This window comes from Pelophylax lessonae (assembly GCF_965119305.1).
Source record: "Pelophylax lessonae genome assembly, chromosome: 7".
NCBI classification, from domain to species: domain Eukaryota; kingdom Metazoa; phylum Chordata; class Amphibia; order Anura; family Ranidae; genus Pelophylax; species Pelophylax lessonae.
In genome coordinates this window covers 223,966,859-223,986,219 of record NC_138774.1, presented here as the reverse complement: position 1 = coordinate 223,986,219, position 19,361 = coordinate 223,966,859, and the positions used below count along the sequence as shown (strand labels likewise).

General features: G+C 46.9%; 1 protein-coding gene across 1 annotated transcript in view; it reads left to right on the top strand.

Annotated features, from left to right (window-relative positions):
• Nucleotides 1-19,361, top strand: part of PRRC2B (proline rich coiled-coil 2B) — a 327,590-nt gene that overhangs the window by 109,463 nt on the left and 198,766 nt on the right. The window contains exon 12 of the mRNA XM_082264226.1: nucleotides 14,156-14,322. Coding sequence (XP_082120352.1) covers nucleotides 14,156-14,322 — 167 coding nt within the window. The remainder of the gene's footprint in view (nucleotides 1-14,155; nucleotides 14,323-19,361) is intronic.

The following is a 19,361-nucleotide window of genomic DNA, read 5'->3' as shown; positions in this document are numbered from 1 at the left end:
GTCACACAACACTTTGTGGTTCAAGTCAACCTGATCAATTGTTGACTCCTTCCTGTGCCTTGTGTCTGAACTACCTACCTGCAGCCTTGTTGCCTTCCGAGCCCTTAGCCACTGAGACTCTAAACCAGAGTTCCTCCAGTCTTTGCCTAATGCGCCTGCTCCTAAAGGGTTGTAGTCCACTGCTGTTCCCATGTTTTGAAACTGTTTGAGCTCTTTTGGATGCAGTGCACACTACCCTGGAACTAAAGAGTCAGCCTGTTGATTCTACCGTTGTGGTTTATGGTCTTGTATTCTTTAGTGCCCATAAGGTCACAAAGACTTCCCATTGCACCTGCTGTTCCAACTCTCTACGGAGATTTGAAAGCACCTTGACAAGCTGTTTGCTCCCTCTCCCCCCCCAGCACTTATTGGCTTTGCAACTGTTTGAAGGAACCACAGTGGGGGTAGACCACTTTTTTTACACAATTTTCCCTGGTGTCCTGCCTTAACAAAGCGACTGCCACCACTGCTAGAGGAAGCACCCAACTGGCAAGCAGTAGGGAAGGGAAGATGTTCTTAGAACTGTTCTCACTAGCAGACCCTGCTCTTCATCCTATCCTGGCTTTGACTTTTACAGTGTCAAACTATGGCTGACTTTTTCAATGCCTTAAAGGGCCTTTCTGGGTAAGTCTGCTGCTTTGCTTGATACTCTGCTTGAAGAACGCATGCAGCAAATGGCTGTAACTGTAAACTTCAGTTGTGACAATTTTCTGAAAGCCTCCTGGCTTATCTCTTGCATGAATCTCCTGTCAGTATACATGTGAAGGATACTTTGGTTGAAGTGCTGAACAGTGGAAAATGCACCCAAAGAACACCTAATGCACGTGGCCTTTGAGGAAGGTCTCTATTCTTAATGCCATTGACAAACGTGCTACTGGTGAATTGGGCATCCATCTTCCCCAGCAGAAGCAGCTTATAGGCTACCTGTTACTTTTTTCTTATTTATGGAATCCCCACTTTGATCTCTTGGAGCTTTTGTTTGGTGCCCTCTCTAGTTAATATGCATTTGACTTCTCAGCCAACATCGCCTAGACCCAGGAGAGTGGTCCCCACACTTGGAGGTGTTCCAGAACCTCTGTCAAGGAAGGGGGACCCAAATGTAGATTTCCTGGCCTTTAGATTCATAAACGAAGTGATCAGGTTTGTCCACAGGGACCCTCCAGCAAAGCACTGGTTTATTTTGCCTAAAGTAGTCAATGCTGTTACCCTCAACCAAAACATCATCCTTCCATCCCTCTGTCTGGGTTAAGTTCACCAAATGGAAATTTCCCTCCTGGATGTGGCTCAGGCTATGCGAGCCTCTCTCTCAGCCACTTTTTTTTTTTTTTTTCACAGACCGATTTATTTTTTCCATCGTCCCAAATAGACCCTGTAAGGGTACACTGGTTTCTTGTTCCAACATCTCTCTAGGTGGCAAAGAGAGATCTTCATTCATTCAAGCTTAGTCTCCAGGATCATCTTCCACCCCCTCCTGTCAAGGAGCCCTAGATCTGTGAGTGTTTTTTTTTTTGTCTTTTCAGCATCAAGCAATGGTTTCCTGATTTGCAAAGCTGTCACCTGGTTTTCTGTTCTAATGTTCTTTAAATTTTACCAGGTTACCATTGTTGGCTGTAATGTTCTTAAGGTGGCTCTTTGCATCAGTCACCAGCATTCTGTTTTCTTGGGCCTGTTATTTGTTTACTTTGTTGCCCACCCCTCAAGAATATACAACTGGATTTTTTGGCAACCTGTTATGTCTTTGGAGTTCAGATTTAACTGCAGCAACTGGTTAGCTCCTGTTATTGATACCCACCACCTAATAAGGGTCTTTTTTTTTTTTTTTCTCCAACCAGTTGGGGGCGCAACGTCAATCTCTTTTCAGCAATAAGCGTGCTCTAAGCTAAGGAAGTCTACATCTGGGAGGCATAAGCATGAAATCTTCAGATCAATTTTGGTGTTCATAGGTCACGGTCTACAGAAGGGTATTAATGAACTGTATTGTTTATCATGTCAAATACTTTAAATGGAAAAGATTTTAGTCTTGCATATGTGTGACAAAAAAAAAAAATGTCAAAACACAATGAATGGTTGTCATTTTCCAGTACACAGAAAAGATTAACAAAGTGGTATGAGCCATGATACTATAGTAAAAGACGCAATTGCATTTTAGTATCACCTTGAACACACATAATCTGATAATAAAATTAGGGCATCTGTCCAAGGATGTTTTTATATGCACCACATTTGGTAATTGCAGCACTAAATGTATCTCTTAGGGACTTTTTGAAGGACACAGAAGGAAGCCATCCTTTTTTTTTTTTTTTTTTTTTTTTCCTTTCTTTTTTGGTAAGCATTCTTTGCTGGCCCTACTATGGTTCAGGATGGTGTGTCCTCATGGGGTTAAATAAAAAAAAAACATATCCTACTGGTCTTGCTAAGTGCAACATACAGCTAAGGCCAATTTGTAATAGATCTATGGGCACAAACCCTTAGGCTCCTTTCACACACGGAGTCCGTTTTTCTCAGCGGGGGATCGATCCGCCGATCCCCCAGCTGAGCAGGAGGCAGACAGCTGTGTCTCCGTGCTGTGTGCGGAGACACAGCTGTCAGTTCCCCATGCATCTCTATGGGGAAAATCGGATGGGTACGGACCGTTGGTCCGATCCCATCTGCTGGACGGATGGAAAATAGGGTTTCCATCCGTCCAGATTTGATGGATCGGATGGGATGTCAGCGGACATGTCTCCGCTGACATCCGATGCCCCATAGGAATGCATGGGGGGACCGTTCAGATCCGCAAAAAAAACTGACAGGCGGATCTGAACGGTCCGCCTGTGTGAAAGGGGCCTAATGCTGCATAAACTGTTAGTGTCTGCAAAGGACACCAACAGTGTATACCTAGAAATGGTTGTAGTGTAGATATGGTCAGGGTATAAAAGCAAAAAGTTGTATAAACATTTCCTGGAATTTGCAAAATGCAGTTTCCCATACTCTGTGAGACTGAGCTTTACTTCATAAGCTGCCCTTTTGAGAGGGGTTGTAATATAAAATAATTTTTACATTTGTGAATAATCTTTTGTTCCCTGCTCTACTTTATAATTCTTTGTTGTTTACCCAGTCCTGACCGTTTCTCTGCCTGACATTTTAGTTCTCCAACAGACATTTGTGGTTCTTCATATTTTGTAAGCAGAGTAATAAAACTGATCTTAGAATTACCTGCTACCAAGCATGGAAGGAGGCACAGAGCATATAAAAGCCCCCCTACATTCCCCTACACTCACATCGTATGTGTGGTTATTGCCTACCAAATCTCTGAGCCTTTTAAAACCAATTTTAAAAAAAAAAGTGTGCAAGTGCATGCTGGTGGACAGAAAACCCTGGTTGGAACTAAAACTTGTGTGTCCCAAAATTATGAAAAGCTCACACACACGGTTTTGCGCTAATTGTGTTTCAAGGCAGCGTGACTACAATGAAGCCCTCCTTTGTGCTGTCTTGGAACATAACTGGGGCTAACTTTGTATGAACTTTTAATATTTTTAGATCATTTTAGATCTTTTTCAACCAGTTTTAATATTTAAATGTCCCCGCCATACTGCACAACTTCTTCTGGACATACCCCCAGCTTGCTGATTGGGCAATGAAAAAGCAGCAGCACATGAAGTCGTTACTCGGCACTCTCCACCTGTCAGTGTGATCATGTGTTATACTGACAGCACACTGCAGAGCCTGCTTGACTTGCTGTGCTTTTCCTCGCTTTGTCAGCCTTAGCCCTGCTGTGAAGAAGGTTGAAAGAGGCTGTTCTGAATAAAAGTTCACATTTTGAATCTGATTGCATTTCATTTTTTATTTTTTGACAGCAGAGATGCATTAATTTTAGTTGTTTCTTAAATATCTACCTGAAATATAACTTCCAGTAGTTTTATCCTAATTTCAGGCACATTTTATGTTACCAGCTAGGTAGTGCAGGTTAGCATTAGGCTGTTTGTCCATGATCCCTGCTGTGTAATCTTGTTAACAAAGCCCTTGTTAAATTTTTGGAATCAAAATTTGCTGCTCTATTTATTACTGTCAGACCATTTTTTTAATCAGATTTTATCCTGTTGTGTTTACACTGCTGCTAACTGTATTTGTTATCAAACTGTGCAATACTATAATTTTGAATAAACACTTTTAATCGAGGCTGAGTTTGCCTTTTGGGTTTTTGTTTAATAAGAGCTAGGCAGTATCATTTTTTGATCAAATTTTTTTGTCAAATGAGTATTTGTTGCCTTTACACAGTGAAAGTGACCATTTTAGGCCTCATTCAGATGGGCAGAGAGGCGGCTGCACTCAGTGGTACCTAAACGTTGTCTCTGGACTCGGCAGCACTCTATGCTATGGCTGCATACAAACTGGATGATTAGCTGCTGCCAGAAATGCCATCCCTGGGTGTAAACTGCTGCATTTGGGGGCCGGTCAGAGTTCCCAATCAACTGCTCGGAAGAGGGTTTACAAGGGAGCAGTGGCACCATGCCCATTTTTTTTTTTTACAATAAATTATACAAAATACATGTCTGGCAGCAGCTAACCTTACACAGCGCGTGCATGGGGAAAAGCTTCCCGGGTGACCACTCTTCTGTGTCAATGGGCCTTTATGGGCTTTCTATTAAGTTAAATATACCACCATAACTACTTTAGAGTCATTTAAGGAAAACTGTTCACAGATCCGCCATTGGTATGATAGCCTAGATGGTCATATGGTTATCTTCTTGTTTTAAAGTGGTTCTTGAGCCTTTTTGAAAACTACAAATGCTCCAGCTGCTGACCTTTAATAAAAGGACACTCGCCTATCCAGGAGTCCAGCGCCATGCTCACCCAAAGAACTTCTTCACCGGTCTTTTGAGGCCCTGGCATGTTTACTATGGACAGCCGGCTGAGATTCCTTGCTGCTTCACAGTTGGCTGCCCACTGCGCATGCGCCTCTGTGAATGCTCCCTCAGCTTTCTGGGACCTATGACATATCCCAGAAGGTTGGGGGGGGGCTGGTTGGGGGGAGTGCTGGGTAGGAAAACTTGAAGGCTAATAATTGCACAGTTGACCTTGCAATCAATCCTGATATTTGACATAGAGTGACTTTGAGACAAGAAACCTAAATTCGGTGTATCACAGCTACTAATATTTTTTAGGTTTCCCTTGTTAAAAACCATGGCCTCTTACAGAGATGCACCTCTTTGTTTGCCATGACATTTGATTCTAGCGTTTTAAAGGGATCAGAGTTCAAATTGGTCACAGTATGTTGATAGAGCTGGTTATCCAAAAAGCTTTTGGCCATATGGCCAATTCTTGGATGAAACGTAATCCTTTTTTTCCAGGAAAGACCACTTCCAGAACAGCCATTCTGTTCACTCTGTATTCATACAGGAAAAAATATGTAAAAGAATTCTGTGTTGTATGTTAAGAATAGGCAGCGAACACATAAGCTGTATACCCAACTTAGATTTGATAAGAAAAAGAATGTAGCACACTTGATATATTCAAACATATGTAAAATGTATAAAATCAATAATGAAAAAATGAAAGTCCATGCATCCTGATGTTAACAGCAATCATTAGTGATATAACAAACGATTCAAAGTGCAGATAAATGATATTCAATTGTGTATCACTGTCACCAACAGAAGGATTGCAAACTCACTAGATGGCAAGGCTGCCATTACAGCAAAAGCACTTGTGTTGGTCACTCTGGATATCTAAACAGTGGATATCCAGATCACCGCAGCAGGTTCCAAGTCAGCAGTTCAAAGTCCTGAGAACTTGTAGCAGCTGCTGCACACTTGCCTTTCCATGTCACTAAGCTGGACTACTGGCCGAGGGCTCCCCTACTTTGGCGGCGAGGAGTTCTGTCTGGAGTGGTACCCGCACCATGGTTCCCTCCTCCCACCCTTAGACCCTCACTGAGCTGGGCTTCCCCCACTCCCGTTCCCCCCTGTCTGGATCTAGAGTCTGGTGGGGGTCCCAGGGCAGAGAATGCAGCAGAGACCCCTGGGGTCTCCCTTGCTATCCCCACTCTGTAATAGTCCTGGGATAGTGTGTCCCGCCCTGGTAATCTGGAGGGGTCCCAGTGTAGGAGACCCCTAGGTGCATGCCCTGCTGTTTGCAGTGTGGGTATAGGGCAGGGGGGTCCTAGTGCAGAGACCGGTACAGAGTACACAGCAGAGTCTCCCCTAAATGTGTGTCCTACTGTCGGGGGGGTCCCCTTGCAGAGGGTTCAGCATTGCAGAGGGTGCAGGAAAGATCCTGGCAGCATGCCTCAGTGTTTGAAGCTGCTGGAGGCCATTTTCTCTTAGTCTGGCTGGTCTCTGGTTGGCAGCCATGTTTGTGTAGTCGGATGATGTCACGGGGGCCATTTTCCCTTAGTCTGGGAGATGCTGGAGACAAATGAAGCCTTGTGGGGATGCCAAAGCTCCTCCTCATCCTCTTCCTCCTTAGTTTCCTCTTCCTGTGTCCGGGACATATGAACAGGGATAGCGTCCATGATGATGCTGGGTTCAAATTCACAGGCTCCGCTGGTCGGTAAGGTGAGTCTTTGGGGGTCCCTGTTCTCTCATGCTCTCCCTCTGCTAGGTACCCTGAGCCTTGAAGGGATCCTTTAGCGGTGCCAAAAGATTGTTTTTTTTTTTTTTTTGTACTGCAAGGTTTTTCTTTCCTTTATGGAGCCTCAGGGTCACATCTCCCCCACTGACCCCCTCATGGAGGTGGCAGGTCCCTTGGAAACCCCAGCTTCCCATGGTTGCACTGACGGGAGTCTTGCAGTCCTTAGTGTCCTGGGTGGAAGTGGCGTGTGGGCAAAGGCCCAGGAGGAACAGTCACCCATCTTCCCCTGCTTAGGCTGTCTCCTCTGATTCTGAGCCTGATACCGCCGTGGACTGCAGTGCGTTAGACTTTAAAAATAAAGGATGCGACTGATGGAGCCACGCTACGTGGCTGTGTCGTTTGGTATGCCCAAGTCGCATCATACTCCAAAGGTGTTTCCTTATGTGCCCTATTTTGACAGGTTTTCCTGTAAGGAATGGGAACAATAAAAATTACCCTTTGTGGTCCCCAAACGTTTTGCTGTATTTTACATTTTTGAGGAGTCGCTTTTAAAAAAGTGGTTTAGTCCACCAGTGGTGGACTTCTGTTTCCAGGTTGAATAAAGCAACCATGATCCCGGTAGAGGAATCTCCGTCCTTTAAGGACCCGGCTGACAAGAAAGCGGAGGCTGTGGCACGCAGCATGTTTACTATGGCTAGTTTGGCATTGCGGTCAGTCTTTGCCTCAGCCCTGGTGTCTGAGACCCTAACTGAATAGGCCAGGCTTTTGCACCAGGGCCTGGAGGGTGAGCGGGTCCCCGCTGCTTATGTTGATTTAACGGACCAGTTTGTCCATGGGCTGCAGTGTATTTGTGATGCAGCTTTGGATACATGCAGCTCCTGTGCTGTCCAAACTTTGTTTCTGCGGTGGTGGTGATAAGGTGTGTGCTGTGGCTAAGAATTGGTCTGCAGACCATGCCTCCTAAGAAAGCTCTCATTGATCTGCCCTTTCAAGGCGATCAATTATTTTTTGGCTACCCTGGATGACATCCTTAAGGGTATCACGGGAGGGAAGAGTACCTTCCTCCCACAGTCAAGGAATGGGAAGGAGCCTTGTCGCAGACGGAGGCCCTCCTTCTCAGCCCATAGAAAATTATTTTGTGCTTCTCTGGGACGGAGAATAAGGGAAGTGGATCTTTTTTAATCTTCTCCTGGAGGTTCTAAGCAACCTCGATCTGGTAAGCCCAGATCTAGCTTTCCCAAACCAGCAGATGAGACTCCTTCAGCGTGAGGGTCTGCCCTCACCCATTATTGGGGTGAGGGACACCTTCGCTGGTTTCTGTCCCCGTGGGCTTCTTTGGTGAGCATCAAGGAGATTCTCAAAATGTTTGAAAGAGGGACAAAGCTTGACCTTTTCAGGTTTTTTTTAGGTCCTGAGTTTCCTTGTATGGATTTAATTCCTGCAAAGATTCAGGTGATGTCTGAACTACCTCAGGTCCCCCTATCCCTGTCCAGGGAATTGACGGGTCTGATTCTATTTCTGACCAGGGTCCTTCCTGTGCACAAACTTCAGGGACCACAGACCGTGATTCACCGACTGCTATCACAGATAGTTCTCTCTCCCATTTTGCATACAGGTTCTGAGTCTGGTGGTATCCACCTTCAAGAAAGTTCTGTTTGCACAATCTTACATGCAGCTCCTTAAGCAGCTTCGGCTCCACAGGAGAATACCAAAGTTCGTGACAAGGTCACGGGGTGCTCTGACAGATGCCGCAGGCGTCCAAGGGCCACGGTAAGGCCAGTATCATCCTCCACTAAGGCTTCTTCCGCAGTTCCTGCAAGGAATCAGGATCTTCTAATCCTCCTGGTGGCTGTAAACGTCCCTTTTTATAATTCAGATGAGACCAGTTGTAGTAAGGTCTGATCTACCATCCGGCTTTATAGTCGCTGATTTTAATGGCTTAGCTATTGAAGGTTGTAGTGAACAAGCACGCTTTTTGAGTCGTGTGAAACCTGTCTACCATCCATTTTTCTGTACCTTGCATTCTTGTTCAATAAAGCCTTTCATTGTAAGCCATCGCTTGGTGTGCGGCCATTTCTCTTGTATCCTGTTTGTGCTGGCGATCCGAGGTCCTGCACCCATGGCTGGCTGTGAAGTTCCAAATGCCTGAGCGGTGTACATCTTTCTCTGTCTTAGCAATTGAAAGCCAGGTACTGAGGGAGAAGGATAGAGGTCTGTCTGGATCAATGATCCCTACTATGGCGAAGGCGAGAGTCGTCTTCCAGCAAGATGATATACCGTTGTACGTGGAAAGCGTACATTTCATGGTGTCAGTCAATTGACGCTCATCCTCGATCCTTTTCTGTGGCTCGGCTCTTAACCTTTCTTCAACAGGGTGTTGATCAGAAGTTGGCCTTGTGTACCATCAAGGGCCAGGTATCTGCCTTGGCAATATTCTTTCAGCAACCCCTAGCCAGGCACTCTTTAGTTTGTACCTTCATTCAGAGGGTTCGACATGTGGCTCCACCTGTACCGTCTCTTTTGCCACCATGGGATTTAATTTTAGTACTTTCGGTTCTCCAGAAGCCTCCATTTGAGAATATTTGGGAGATTCCCCTGCCTACATTATCTGAGAAGTTGACATTCTTGGTGGCTATTACCTCGGCCCGCAGGGTATCAGAATTGGCGGAATTATCCTGTCGCAGTCCCTATTTAGTGGTCCATAGGGGTAAAGTGGTCCTTCGCCCCTGTCCATGATTCCTGCCCAAAGTTGTCTCTGACTTCCATTTGAATGAGGACATTGTGTTGCCTTCCATGTGTCCCAAGCCAGCTCATCCCAAGGAATTTGCCTTGCATACCTTGGACGTGGTTTGTGCGATTCAGGTGTATCTGGCAACTACGAAGTCTTTTTGGAGGTTAGACTCGCTTTTTGGGTTTACGGACGTACCAAGAATAGGGCTGGCCGCTTCTTCAGCTACCATCTCCAGATGGATCAGGCGGACGGTGACTCAGGCCTACTCCATTAAAGGTCAGGTTTCACCTTTCCCTGTCATGGCGCATTCTACTCGGGCGCTAAGTGCTTCTTGGGCCTTCTGTCAACAGACAATATCGCAAGGTGGCCACTTGGTGGTCCTTGCATATCTTCACAAATTCTATAAGGTCAATACTGTGGTATCTGCAGATGCTTATTTTGGCCACAAAAGTTTTTAAGTCTGCTGTTTTAAAAGGGGGGCTGTTCCCTCTTGAGGGGTGTTTTTAAACCTTTATTTTTCAGGCGGGGCTCCTGTTAACCGGTTAAGGCTCCTGTGTCCTGGTTAAGGGCTCTTATGTTCAGTCTTGGGTTTTTTCCCCCACCCCTCATTTTCCTTTTGGCACTGCTTTTGGGCGTCCCACTAGTTATGATTTTATGAAGCGCTGTGTCCGTCGAACGAAAGAAAAGGGGATTTTTGTACTTGCCGTAAAATCCATTTCTCTGAGTTCATTTACGGACACAGCACCCACCTCTATGGAGTTCTGATACTTCTAATACTGCTTGCTACTAAACTGATTACCTAGAGCAGAGAAGGGAGTTATATACCAACTGAGGATTGACCATGGGCGTAGCCAGGTGTTTTTGTTCTGCCTAGTCCTAACTCCTGGAGGAGGCAAAATACTCCACCAGTTATGGAGCACTGTGTCCGTTGATGAACTCAGCAAAATGGATTTTACGTTGAGTACAAAAATCCAATTTTTTAATCCACTTTAGTGCTGTCAGAAGCTGCGGCTCCCCGGTGTCGCATGCAGCTGCTGTAGGGAATGGGACGAAGGGGCAATGGAAGCAGGCGAGTGATGTCATGGATACATGAATTCAGCCCCATTCCATTGTCCGGTTCTTGCCGACGCACAAAAGCCACAGCTTCTGGATCAGAAGCATATGGTGTGAATGGGCCTAAAGATCAGCAAGCCCTACCCCCCCCCCCCCCCCCAACCCCTTCCCCAAGGAAAATGCTCACAACTGCCGAGCTCATTTTGTTTTGAGGTGATTATCTTTGATTATCTTGCTGAAGACACTTCAGCATCCAACAGTCTTGAGGTATCTTGCCAGTCCCTATGTTACTATTGTTCTCTTGTAACCATAAAGAGTCAATAGATAAAACCGCAGATTGCATTTACTGATATAGGTTGGACCAATGTAAGGATGCATTTTCCATACCTGTGGGATCCCATTGTAAGCTGGAAATCCCAGTCACCACTACAGGTATTGCCACTGTGTTCTGGGTTCTATACAGAGCAATTTCCCATGCTGCTTAGTAACCACAGGGTATCATCCAATCGGCATGGGTGCCATTCGCAGAATGCCTTGCTTTTTTGTTTCAATGAATGTAAGGCTTTCTCTGATCTGATCGAGTTAGAGAAGCAGGGTGGTTATGTCTTGATCCTTGCCTAGTCCAGTGAGACAACTGCTTGCCCTCTGAGAAAAATGCAAGGCATTCTGTACATGGTGACTGTGACAAACTAATTGTATTGACTATGCAGCAGGGCAGCCGCTCGACACAGGATCTGGAAGATGGAGACCATTGCTGATGTATTAGAGACTACTATGCTGATTTCCCAGCTTCCGTATGGATCCCATTGGTATGCCATATGCATAGTTATGTTGTCCAAGCTGGAGCAATGTAACTATGCATTTCAATCTATACTTGGAATTTAGCTTTAGTTAAGATCTTCCAGAATCTGGTTAATTCTGCCCTCATTTCCTCCCTAGCATGTAGGTGGGAACCTATAATGAAGTCACAGACCTCAAAAGATCGAAATGTGCTTCCTTTTGGCCTAGTACTGGGAAGGGTAGCCTTATGCTGATAGTTTAGTGCAGGTCAGATATCTCACTTAAGTTACTAATACAGTAAAACCTTGGATTGCGAGCATAATTAATTCTGGAAACATGCTTGTAATCCAAAGCAGTAGTATACCAAATCAAATTTCACCATAAATAATGGAAACTTGGAAAGATTTGTTTCACAACCATTTATTCATAAGTCCTTCAGTTTATAGTCCATATAACAAAAATTACAGCAATGCAATAGGATGTGTAACCATAAAATGTCCATCCACAAATGGCAGCCTCCACAAGGGGATTAGAAGAAAAATTCAGCAGGAGCTTAACAGTATAAAAGAGAAGAGAGGTGCCTCTAAGTGTAGCAATACGGTTGCATTTAATGAACGTACAGCATTTAGCAATTCGCATCGTTAATGATTAAGAGGCAAATCTAAGTAAGCAAGCATCCGTGGTAAAGCTGTCCACATAGACCAGGAATACGCAAACTATGGCCCTCCAGCTATTGCAAAACTACAAATCCCATCATGCCTCTGGGTGTCATGCTTGCGGCTGTCAGAGACTTGCTTTGTCTCATGGGACTTGTAGTTCTGCAACATCTGGAGGGACGCAGTTTAGATATCCCTGACCTAGACCATCCTCTGCACCACCGGCTCACCGCTGTTAGTCTGCAGTCATGATCGGGAAGACTACCCTAGAGGAGAGCATTCTGAAAGCGAGACTTGAAGGGCTCGTGGAGTGCAGCGTGGAAGGGATGATGTTGATGGCGGTCCGGAGGTTGATCTATGTGGACAGTTTTACCCTGGATGCTTGCATAGTTGGATGTGCCTGTTTTAATCATCAGCCATGTGAGTTGCTAAATGTTGTATCTTCATTAAATGTAACCATATTACTACACTTTGAGGCACCTCTCTTCTCTTTTATACTCCATTGTGATGTGACGCTACTTGTATATCCAGACATCCTTTATCAAGTTAAAATTTATAAAGAAATTTTGGTTATCTTGCAAATCACTCCCAGACCAAGTTACTATCAAACGTTTTACTGTATCTGTATCTGAACTGCCAACAATATACCTGGCTATTTGCAAGGAATAAAAAAAATGCATGTGAGCAGCTTGAGAGGTCTTCCCTTGTGTGCTGGCAGTATACTACAGCAAATGAGGAATTTCCCCAATAGGGCCAAAGACTGTAATAAACATTATGGGTTCTAACCCTTTCCCACACTATCCAAAACCATAAAGTGTAGAGATAAGCTGTAAGTCACCCTTGCCCCTGCAGCTCATTGTTGAACAATGAGGATGTCCGTCACAAGTTGGAACAATCATAATATGTCAAGAAGGGGGGCAAGTGCAACTTTGGGAATTGAAGTTACAGTTTGAGTTCTACGCCTACTTGGGAGATATTTACCAAGCCTGTATGTGTCTCTTTGCAATTTCAAATGCTGAGGTTCCCTCCACACTATTGCTGCCTATTGGTGTGTTAGCTTGTAGGAGGGCAGTCGGATCATTATGATTGGCCTCGTAATGCACAGAAACAGTCCACAAAATGCACATGGTACCACAATGAATAACGTGGGTATGCTGCTGTGCATTTGCATTGGCCGCTACTGCATAGTGCACAAGGGTGCTGTTCCCAATAAATGGCACCACAGTGCATTTTAACACAGTGCATGTGCAAGTATGAGTGGTCCTTTAGAGCTGAAACCTCTTCACTTTAGCCCTAGACTTTGTCAAAGGATCCTAATGGTTTTTGATAAATCTTATTTTTTCTTTGTGGTTTTTGCATTTGGGGGGACAACACCTGAAGGTGCGGCTTGAAGGCTTTGAAATTGCAGACTAGACAAATAAACATATGTTAAAAAATGGAAGGACACTATAATTTTATAAAATCAGGACAAAGTTGTGTTGCCCACAAAATCTACTGCTGTACTTGACACTATTAATGAACCTGTCCCTGGGGAAATCTTCCATTGCTGAACACCTTTAGAAAATTCTGGGGTTTTTCTTTGTTTGTTTTTTGCGTTTTTTGTGTTGTTGGCACAGGACAAGCATTTACAGAAGAAACGTGATCTGCAGCCTTGTTCCGGGCCAGTAACTCAAAGTATTAAAGCTGCTGGACCCAATTGACGCTCAGGCTACTAGCATATTTAGGAGGGCAGGTCATCATTAGTACAGATTTCATGTAAAGTTTCTTTAAATGCAATATATTGCAGCTTACTAGTCTTTAGATGTGGTGACTGCATACATTTTTTTCCTTTTTAAGCTTTTTTCCCTAATTTTCATCTGGAGATTTAGCCAGTAACCCATTTCTGTCCTAGGCCAGCAGCATTCAGTCACTGTACTATATCAATGGTGAAGCCGCATTGTCACCCTAGGACTACAGAGCATCCTCTCCTCATCTCCATAACATAGGTAGGAAGTATTCTATAGATAACCAAAGTGAACAGGGCAGAGCTGATAACATTGTTTGAGCCAAGGCAGTTGAGTGCACAGGACAGCAGTGGATTTGCTGCAGGATCAACTAGTATTTTTCTGTATAATGGGCAAATGTGCATGTAATGAGATGAACTGAATTCTTTCTTTTCTTTTGCCTAGTCATGCTCTTTGTTTGCTACAGGAAATGAAAGCTGAATGCGGGTGCAGTTTCAATTTTATTTTCTAATTTTTACATCTGTAGTTTGCACCTGACCATATGCACTTGGGGTGACCTAATATGCTTACAATTTAATTTTTCCTTTTATTTTATTATGTTCTGTTTTTTTTTTCCCTAGAGTACTCCCAGGAAGCACCATCTGATAATTTGGAGGAGGAGCTTCCCGCAATGTCCAGAGGAGGTGATGCAAGCAGTGAGGAGGAGTACACAGAATCCCCATCTGCCATGCAGGATTTTGGCAAGCACCAGAAACTCATCCCACCCAGATTTCAGAGGCAGCAGCAGGTAAAGATGCTGCTATGTTTCCTTTCTTTATCGGAAGCACAGTGGCTAAGACCACTTGCAGTGGTGTGAATGTCTGTCTTATTTTGCATTATTCAGGGACAACATGTACTTTCAAGTCTGCAGGTGGGGCAGAGTAGTAAATGTGTTCAGGGTATTAAAATGCTGATAGGAAAAAGTGAATTTTGGTTCATTCAACAGCGTTTTGCGTTTCTTATGTAAATGCACCTACCATGTTCCTTCAAGAATTGGGTGGATGTTGGAATGATATCTGTAAGAGGGGGAGGTGTGCATTTCTCAAACTCTCTAGAATGAACCTGCACCCTCCCCCCTAAATTTGTGTGAGAAATATATGCAGTGAATACCACCCTAATATTTGCTGCAGCTGAGACAAGCAATCAATTGCCCTAGAATGAAATGAATATATACACAGTGCTGCTCACTACCCAAATCCTTCTCATAGACAAACCTATATCAACAAAAGTCTATATATAACCAAGTATCCATCAAATCAACTTGTGTAGGTTAAAATTAAACTAGAAAAACTCAAACCTTAATGAAATAAGAGTTATTCCGCTCTTCAGACTTTAAATCTGATGGAGCACATTTGATTTTAAATCTGAGGGAGAACATTTGATGATTTAAAGTTGAGGAGTGTAAGAACTCTTAAGTTTTCTTTTCAAGTTTTTCATGTTTTTCAAAATGTTTTTTCTCTTACGTCCTCCGACAGTCGCCGCCTCTTCATATTCGTCACATATGGGGTATTAGAGACTTTGCTCCGAAGGAGTAGCTAGGCAACAGAATATGTTAACAATAAAGCTTTAACATATCCCACCCTCAAGGGGTGGTCCCCTCAGTCAATACCCTCCTACTTCCTGCAACCATATCTCAGTTTTAATGTCTAGCTTGTCAGGAGTGGCTGGCTCTCTCTGTGCTGGGACTTTTTGTCCCAGACTCTTTCTTCTTTTTAATATTTTGTTTGAGTTTTCTCTCTACCTTTACTTAGCTGTTATTTTTGTCAGCATTAGTTAGTTCTTCGGACGAAGAGGATCATGCGGACTGGGTCTCGGGCTGATCCCCCTGGTCGCAGGTCGTGGGTCAGTGGCTTCCCAGTCTGCCATCGAGCGTTCAGCCAGGTAACGCTCCTGGCACAGTGAACGACCCATCCCTGTTCGGTGCAGGGATGATTGGTGAGGTGGCTACCTCACCGGACGCTGTGCGTTTTCTTAACCTCCATTATGTGCGTCTTGAATTGCGACTCTCCCTGCCTCATGTGCAGCGGCTTGTTCGCCTGTGCGGGTTCCCCACGCCATGTGAGGTAAGTGTATTTATGTGGGGACCTGTCTGTCTGGGGGGGTCTCAGTCTGGGACTGTGTAACCTGCCTTTAATCACACTGCTTGTCTCCCTATCTCTCGGCTGCATGCTGTGGGCTGCAAGGGGGGGGGGAGCTGTATGACACTGTGTGTGTCAGGCTGGGCAGTGTGAGGTGCTGTGTGCTGTGGGGCATGTTTTTTCTTGGCATGTTTGGGCATATACAGCGATCGCTGCGGCGATCTAACATGTATCCTTATATTGGGATGTAATGTGTGTGTTTTTTATGCACTGTGGAGCGGCGTTTTCGGCGCCAAACGACGCCATTTTACCGGCGCCCGCTCCGGCCGCATGGTTTACATGCACGGCGGCCATTTTCTTGTAGCCTCCATAGGCTTACATAGAGCGCCCTGGCAGCATCACTTCCTCTCTCCTGGAACACCGATCGAGGCAGCAGCAGCAGCGGGGTCTCCTCAGGTTTTATCCTTCTGTTCTTGTTATCCATTGCCTGTACTCAGTTTGTATATTCCCTGTGGGGGTCTCATTGTGCCTGAGTGTGGTGCGGTGGGCTGCGCTTGCCGCGCTTGCTAAAAGGGGGCAGTTAACCCTTGGTTGTCTGGCATTACAGGGGCAATGGATTCTCAGGAGGGCAAGTTTCCCACAGTATTGGTGGAAAGCCAGGGGACCGCTGTTTCCCCCCCAGGGGGGGATTTAGCCACTATTGTGGCTGGCCTTGCTGCCCAGGTGCAAATGCTGGTGGCTGCTCAATCTACTAAACGGCCCAGAGTTGCTCTGTCCTCTGATTCTGAGGGTGAAGGTGATGGGGCTGTTCTGGCAGGGACCCCCCTATCGGGGTCCCGCTCCTCTCTTGATCTAGTGGGGTCTGAGGTAGAGGCTGAAGTTGAGGGGGTTGATAATTCTCCCCCTGGCTCGCCTGAAGAGCTTGCAATCATGGATGAGTTGATTGCTTCCATTAAGCAGACGCTACGTTTGCAGGACGAAGTGTGTCCCCCCGCTGCTTTGGCGGCTTATGGGACGCAGAGAAAACGCAGGACGCCGCAGGTTTTTCCCTGCAATGCTGATTTTCAGCGCGCTGTTAAGGATCAATGGCGCGATCTGCGCAAGCCTTTTGCGGTACCAAGTAAATTCAAGCTGCGTTATCCTTTCTCGCCTGCCACTGATGAACGGTGGTGTGTGCCTCCGCCAGTGGATCATGCAATTGCGGTTTTGAACAAAGCCACTGCGATTCCTGCAGAGGGTTCCCCTGTTTTCCGTGATGCCACGGATAGGAGACTGGAGTCTCTTGCCCGTCATACTTATTCTGTTACGGGCTCTATGCTTAAGGCTCTGTTTGCTTCTCTCATGGCGGCCCAGGCGATCGCAAGTTGGACGCAGATGCTTAGGCGCGTCCTAGTGGCCGATTCGGCCTCGGCGGCGACCCTGGATATGGTGGATCAGATCCACCAGGGTGTCGTGTATCTGTGTGATGCGGACCTGGACCTGATTCCGTTGGCTGCACGTGTGCACAGCGTGGCGGTGTTGTCTCGCCGCCTGGTTTGGTTGAAATGTTGGTCGGTGGACCAATCTTCACGTAAGACCTTAGCCAATCTACCTTATGATGGGTCTCGCCTTTTTGGGGAGTCCCTGGATGTGTTGATTAAGGGGATCACCGGGGGTAAGAGCACTCTCTTGCCCCATTTCCCCAAGGCTAAGGGGGCTTCTGGGAAGAAGCATGCTAATTTTCGGCCCCCTCAGGTGTCCTTTCGTGCCTTTCGGCCGCACTACAAGGGCAAACCGTTCAAAGGCCAAGGCTCTCAGAAGAAGCCCTGGTCTGGGAAACAGAAGTCCGGCCAATCCGGACCTGCTGCCCATAACAGTTCGGCCTGAAGGGGCGCCCTCACCCAGTTTTGGGGTGGGGGGACGCTTGCTCGGTTTTATTCAGCCCTGGTTGGCCCGTGTGCGGGACAGATGGGTTCTGGAAATCGTTCGATCTGGTTACAAGATCGAGTTTCTCTCTCGGCCGGAGAGCAGATTTTTTCCCTCAAATCTTCAACTGTCTCCAGAGCGACTGCGGGATCTGCACCTGGCGGTGCGGGACCTGAGGGCTCAGGGAGTGGTGGTTCCGGTGCCTCATCGGGACCGATTTCGGGGGTTTTATTCCAATCTGTTCACCGTGCCCAGGAAGGAGGGCAAGATTCGTCCGATTCTGGACTTGAAGGCTCTGAACCGCTCTGTGCGGGTTCGCAAGTTCCGCATGGAATCCCTGCGCTCGGTGGTGGCTGCCCTGGTTCCGGGGGAATTCATGGCCTCCATCGATTTGAAGGATGCGTACCTTCACATCCCCATATTCGAGGGTCATCAGAGATACCTTCGATTTGCCATTGCGGAGGATCACTACCAGTTCGTGGCGTTGCCCTTTGGTCTCGCCTCGGCTCCGCGGGTCTTCACCAAGGTGCTTGCACCGGTTCTGGCATTATTGAGGGCCCAGGGCATTTCTGTCCTGGGGTATCTGGACGACATTCTGGTTCGGTCTGCGACCAGACAGGGTCTGGAGAAGGACCTGTCTGTCACAATGCAAACTCTGCAGGAGTTTGGTTGGACGATAAATGTTCCAAAGTCGACACTGAGTCCGTCGGTTCGTCTCCCCTATCTGGGAATGATACTGGACTCGGTGCAGGCGAAGGTCTTCCTGCCGGAAGACAACCTCAGGACTCTTCAGGAGGAAGTCAGGTCCCTCAGGGACGTTCCACACTCGTCTCTGCGGACGTGTATGAGATGTCTGGGATTGATGGTCTCGGCCTTCGAGGCGATTCCTTTCGCGCGGTTTCACACGCGGGGTCTCCAAGCGGAGATCCTGTCCAAGTGGGACGGGCGACCTCAATCTCTGGATCTTCAGATCTCGTTGAGTCATCGCACCAGGGAAAACCTTCTGTGGTGGCTCCAGTCCCCGTTGGTGTCCGGGGGCAAGTCGTTTCGTCCGATCTCGTGGACGATAATCACCACGGATGCCAGCCTGTCGGGCTGGGGTGGTGTTCTGGGCGTTCTGTCCGCCCAGGGGACCTGGTCGGAGGGGGAGTCTTCCCTCCCGATCAACATTCTGGAATTGCGTGCGATAAGGCTCTGTCTTCATCGCTGGACGGACCGGCTGCAGGGCTGCCCGGTTCGGGTGCAGACGGACAATGCCACGGCGGTGGCCTACATCAACCACCAAGGGGGCACCAGGAGTGCCCGAGCGGCTCGAGAAGTGGCCGACATTCTGTCTTGGGCCGAGACTCATGTCCCGGCGATAACGGCGGTTCACATTCCGGGAGTGGAGAACTGGCAGGCGGACTATCTGAGTCGCCAGACCCTGGATCAGGGGGAATGGTCTCTCCACCCGGCTGTCTTCCAGATGTTGTGCGCGAAGTGGGGTCTTCCAGATGTGGACCTGTTCGCGTCTCGCCTCAACTACAAGGTGAAGAGGTTCGTGGCAAGGACGCGCGACCCTCGGGCAGACGCGTCGGACGCGTTAGTGGCCCCGTGGCCCCGTGGCATCAGTACAGGCTGATGTACGCGTTTCCACCGATTCAGTTGCTGTCCAGGTTCCTTCGCAGGTTACACTCGGAACGCAGCACGGTGATTCTTGTGGCACCGGACTGGCCTCGCCGGTCCTGGTACGCAGACCTCGTGAATCTGGCGGTCGACGCCCCTTGGCGTCTGCCTCTTCGAGACGATCTACTGTCTCAGGGAC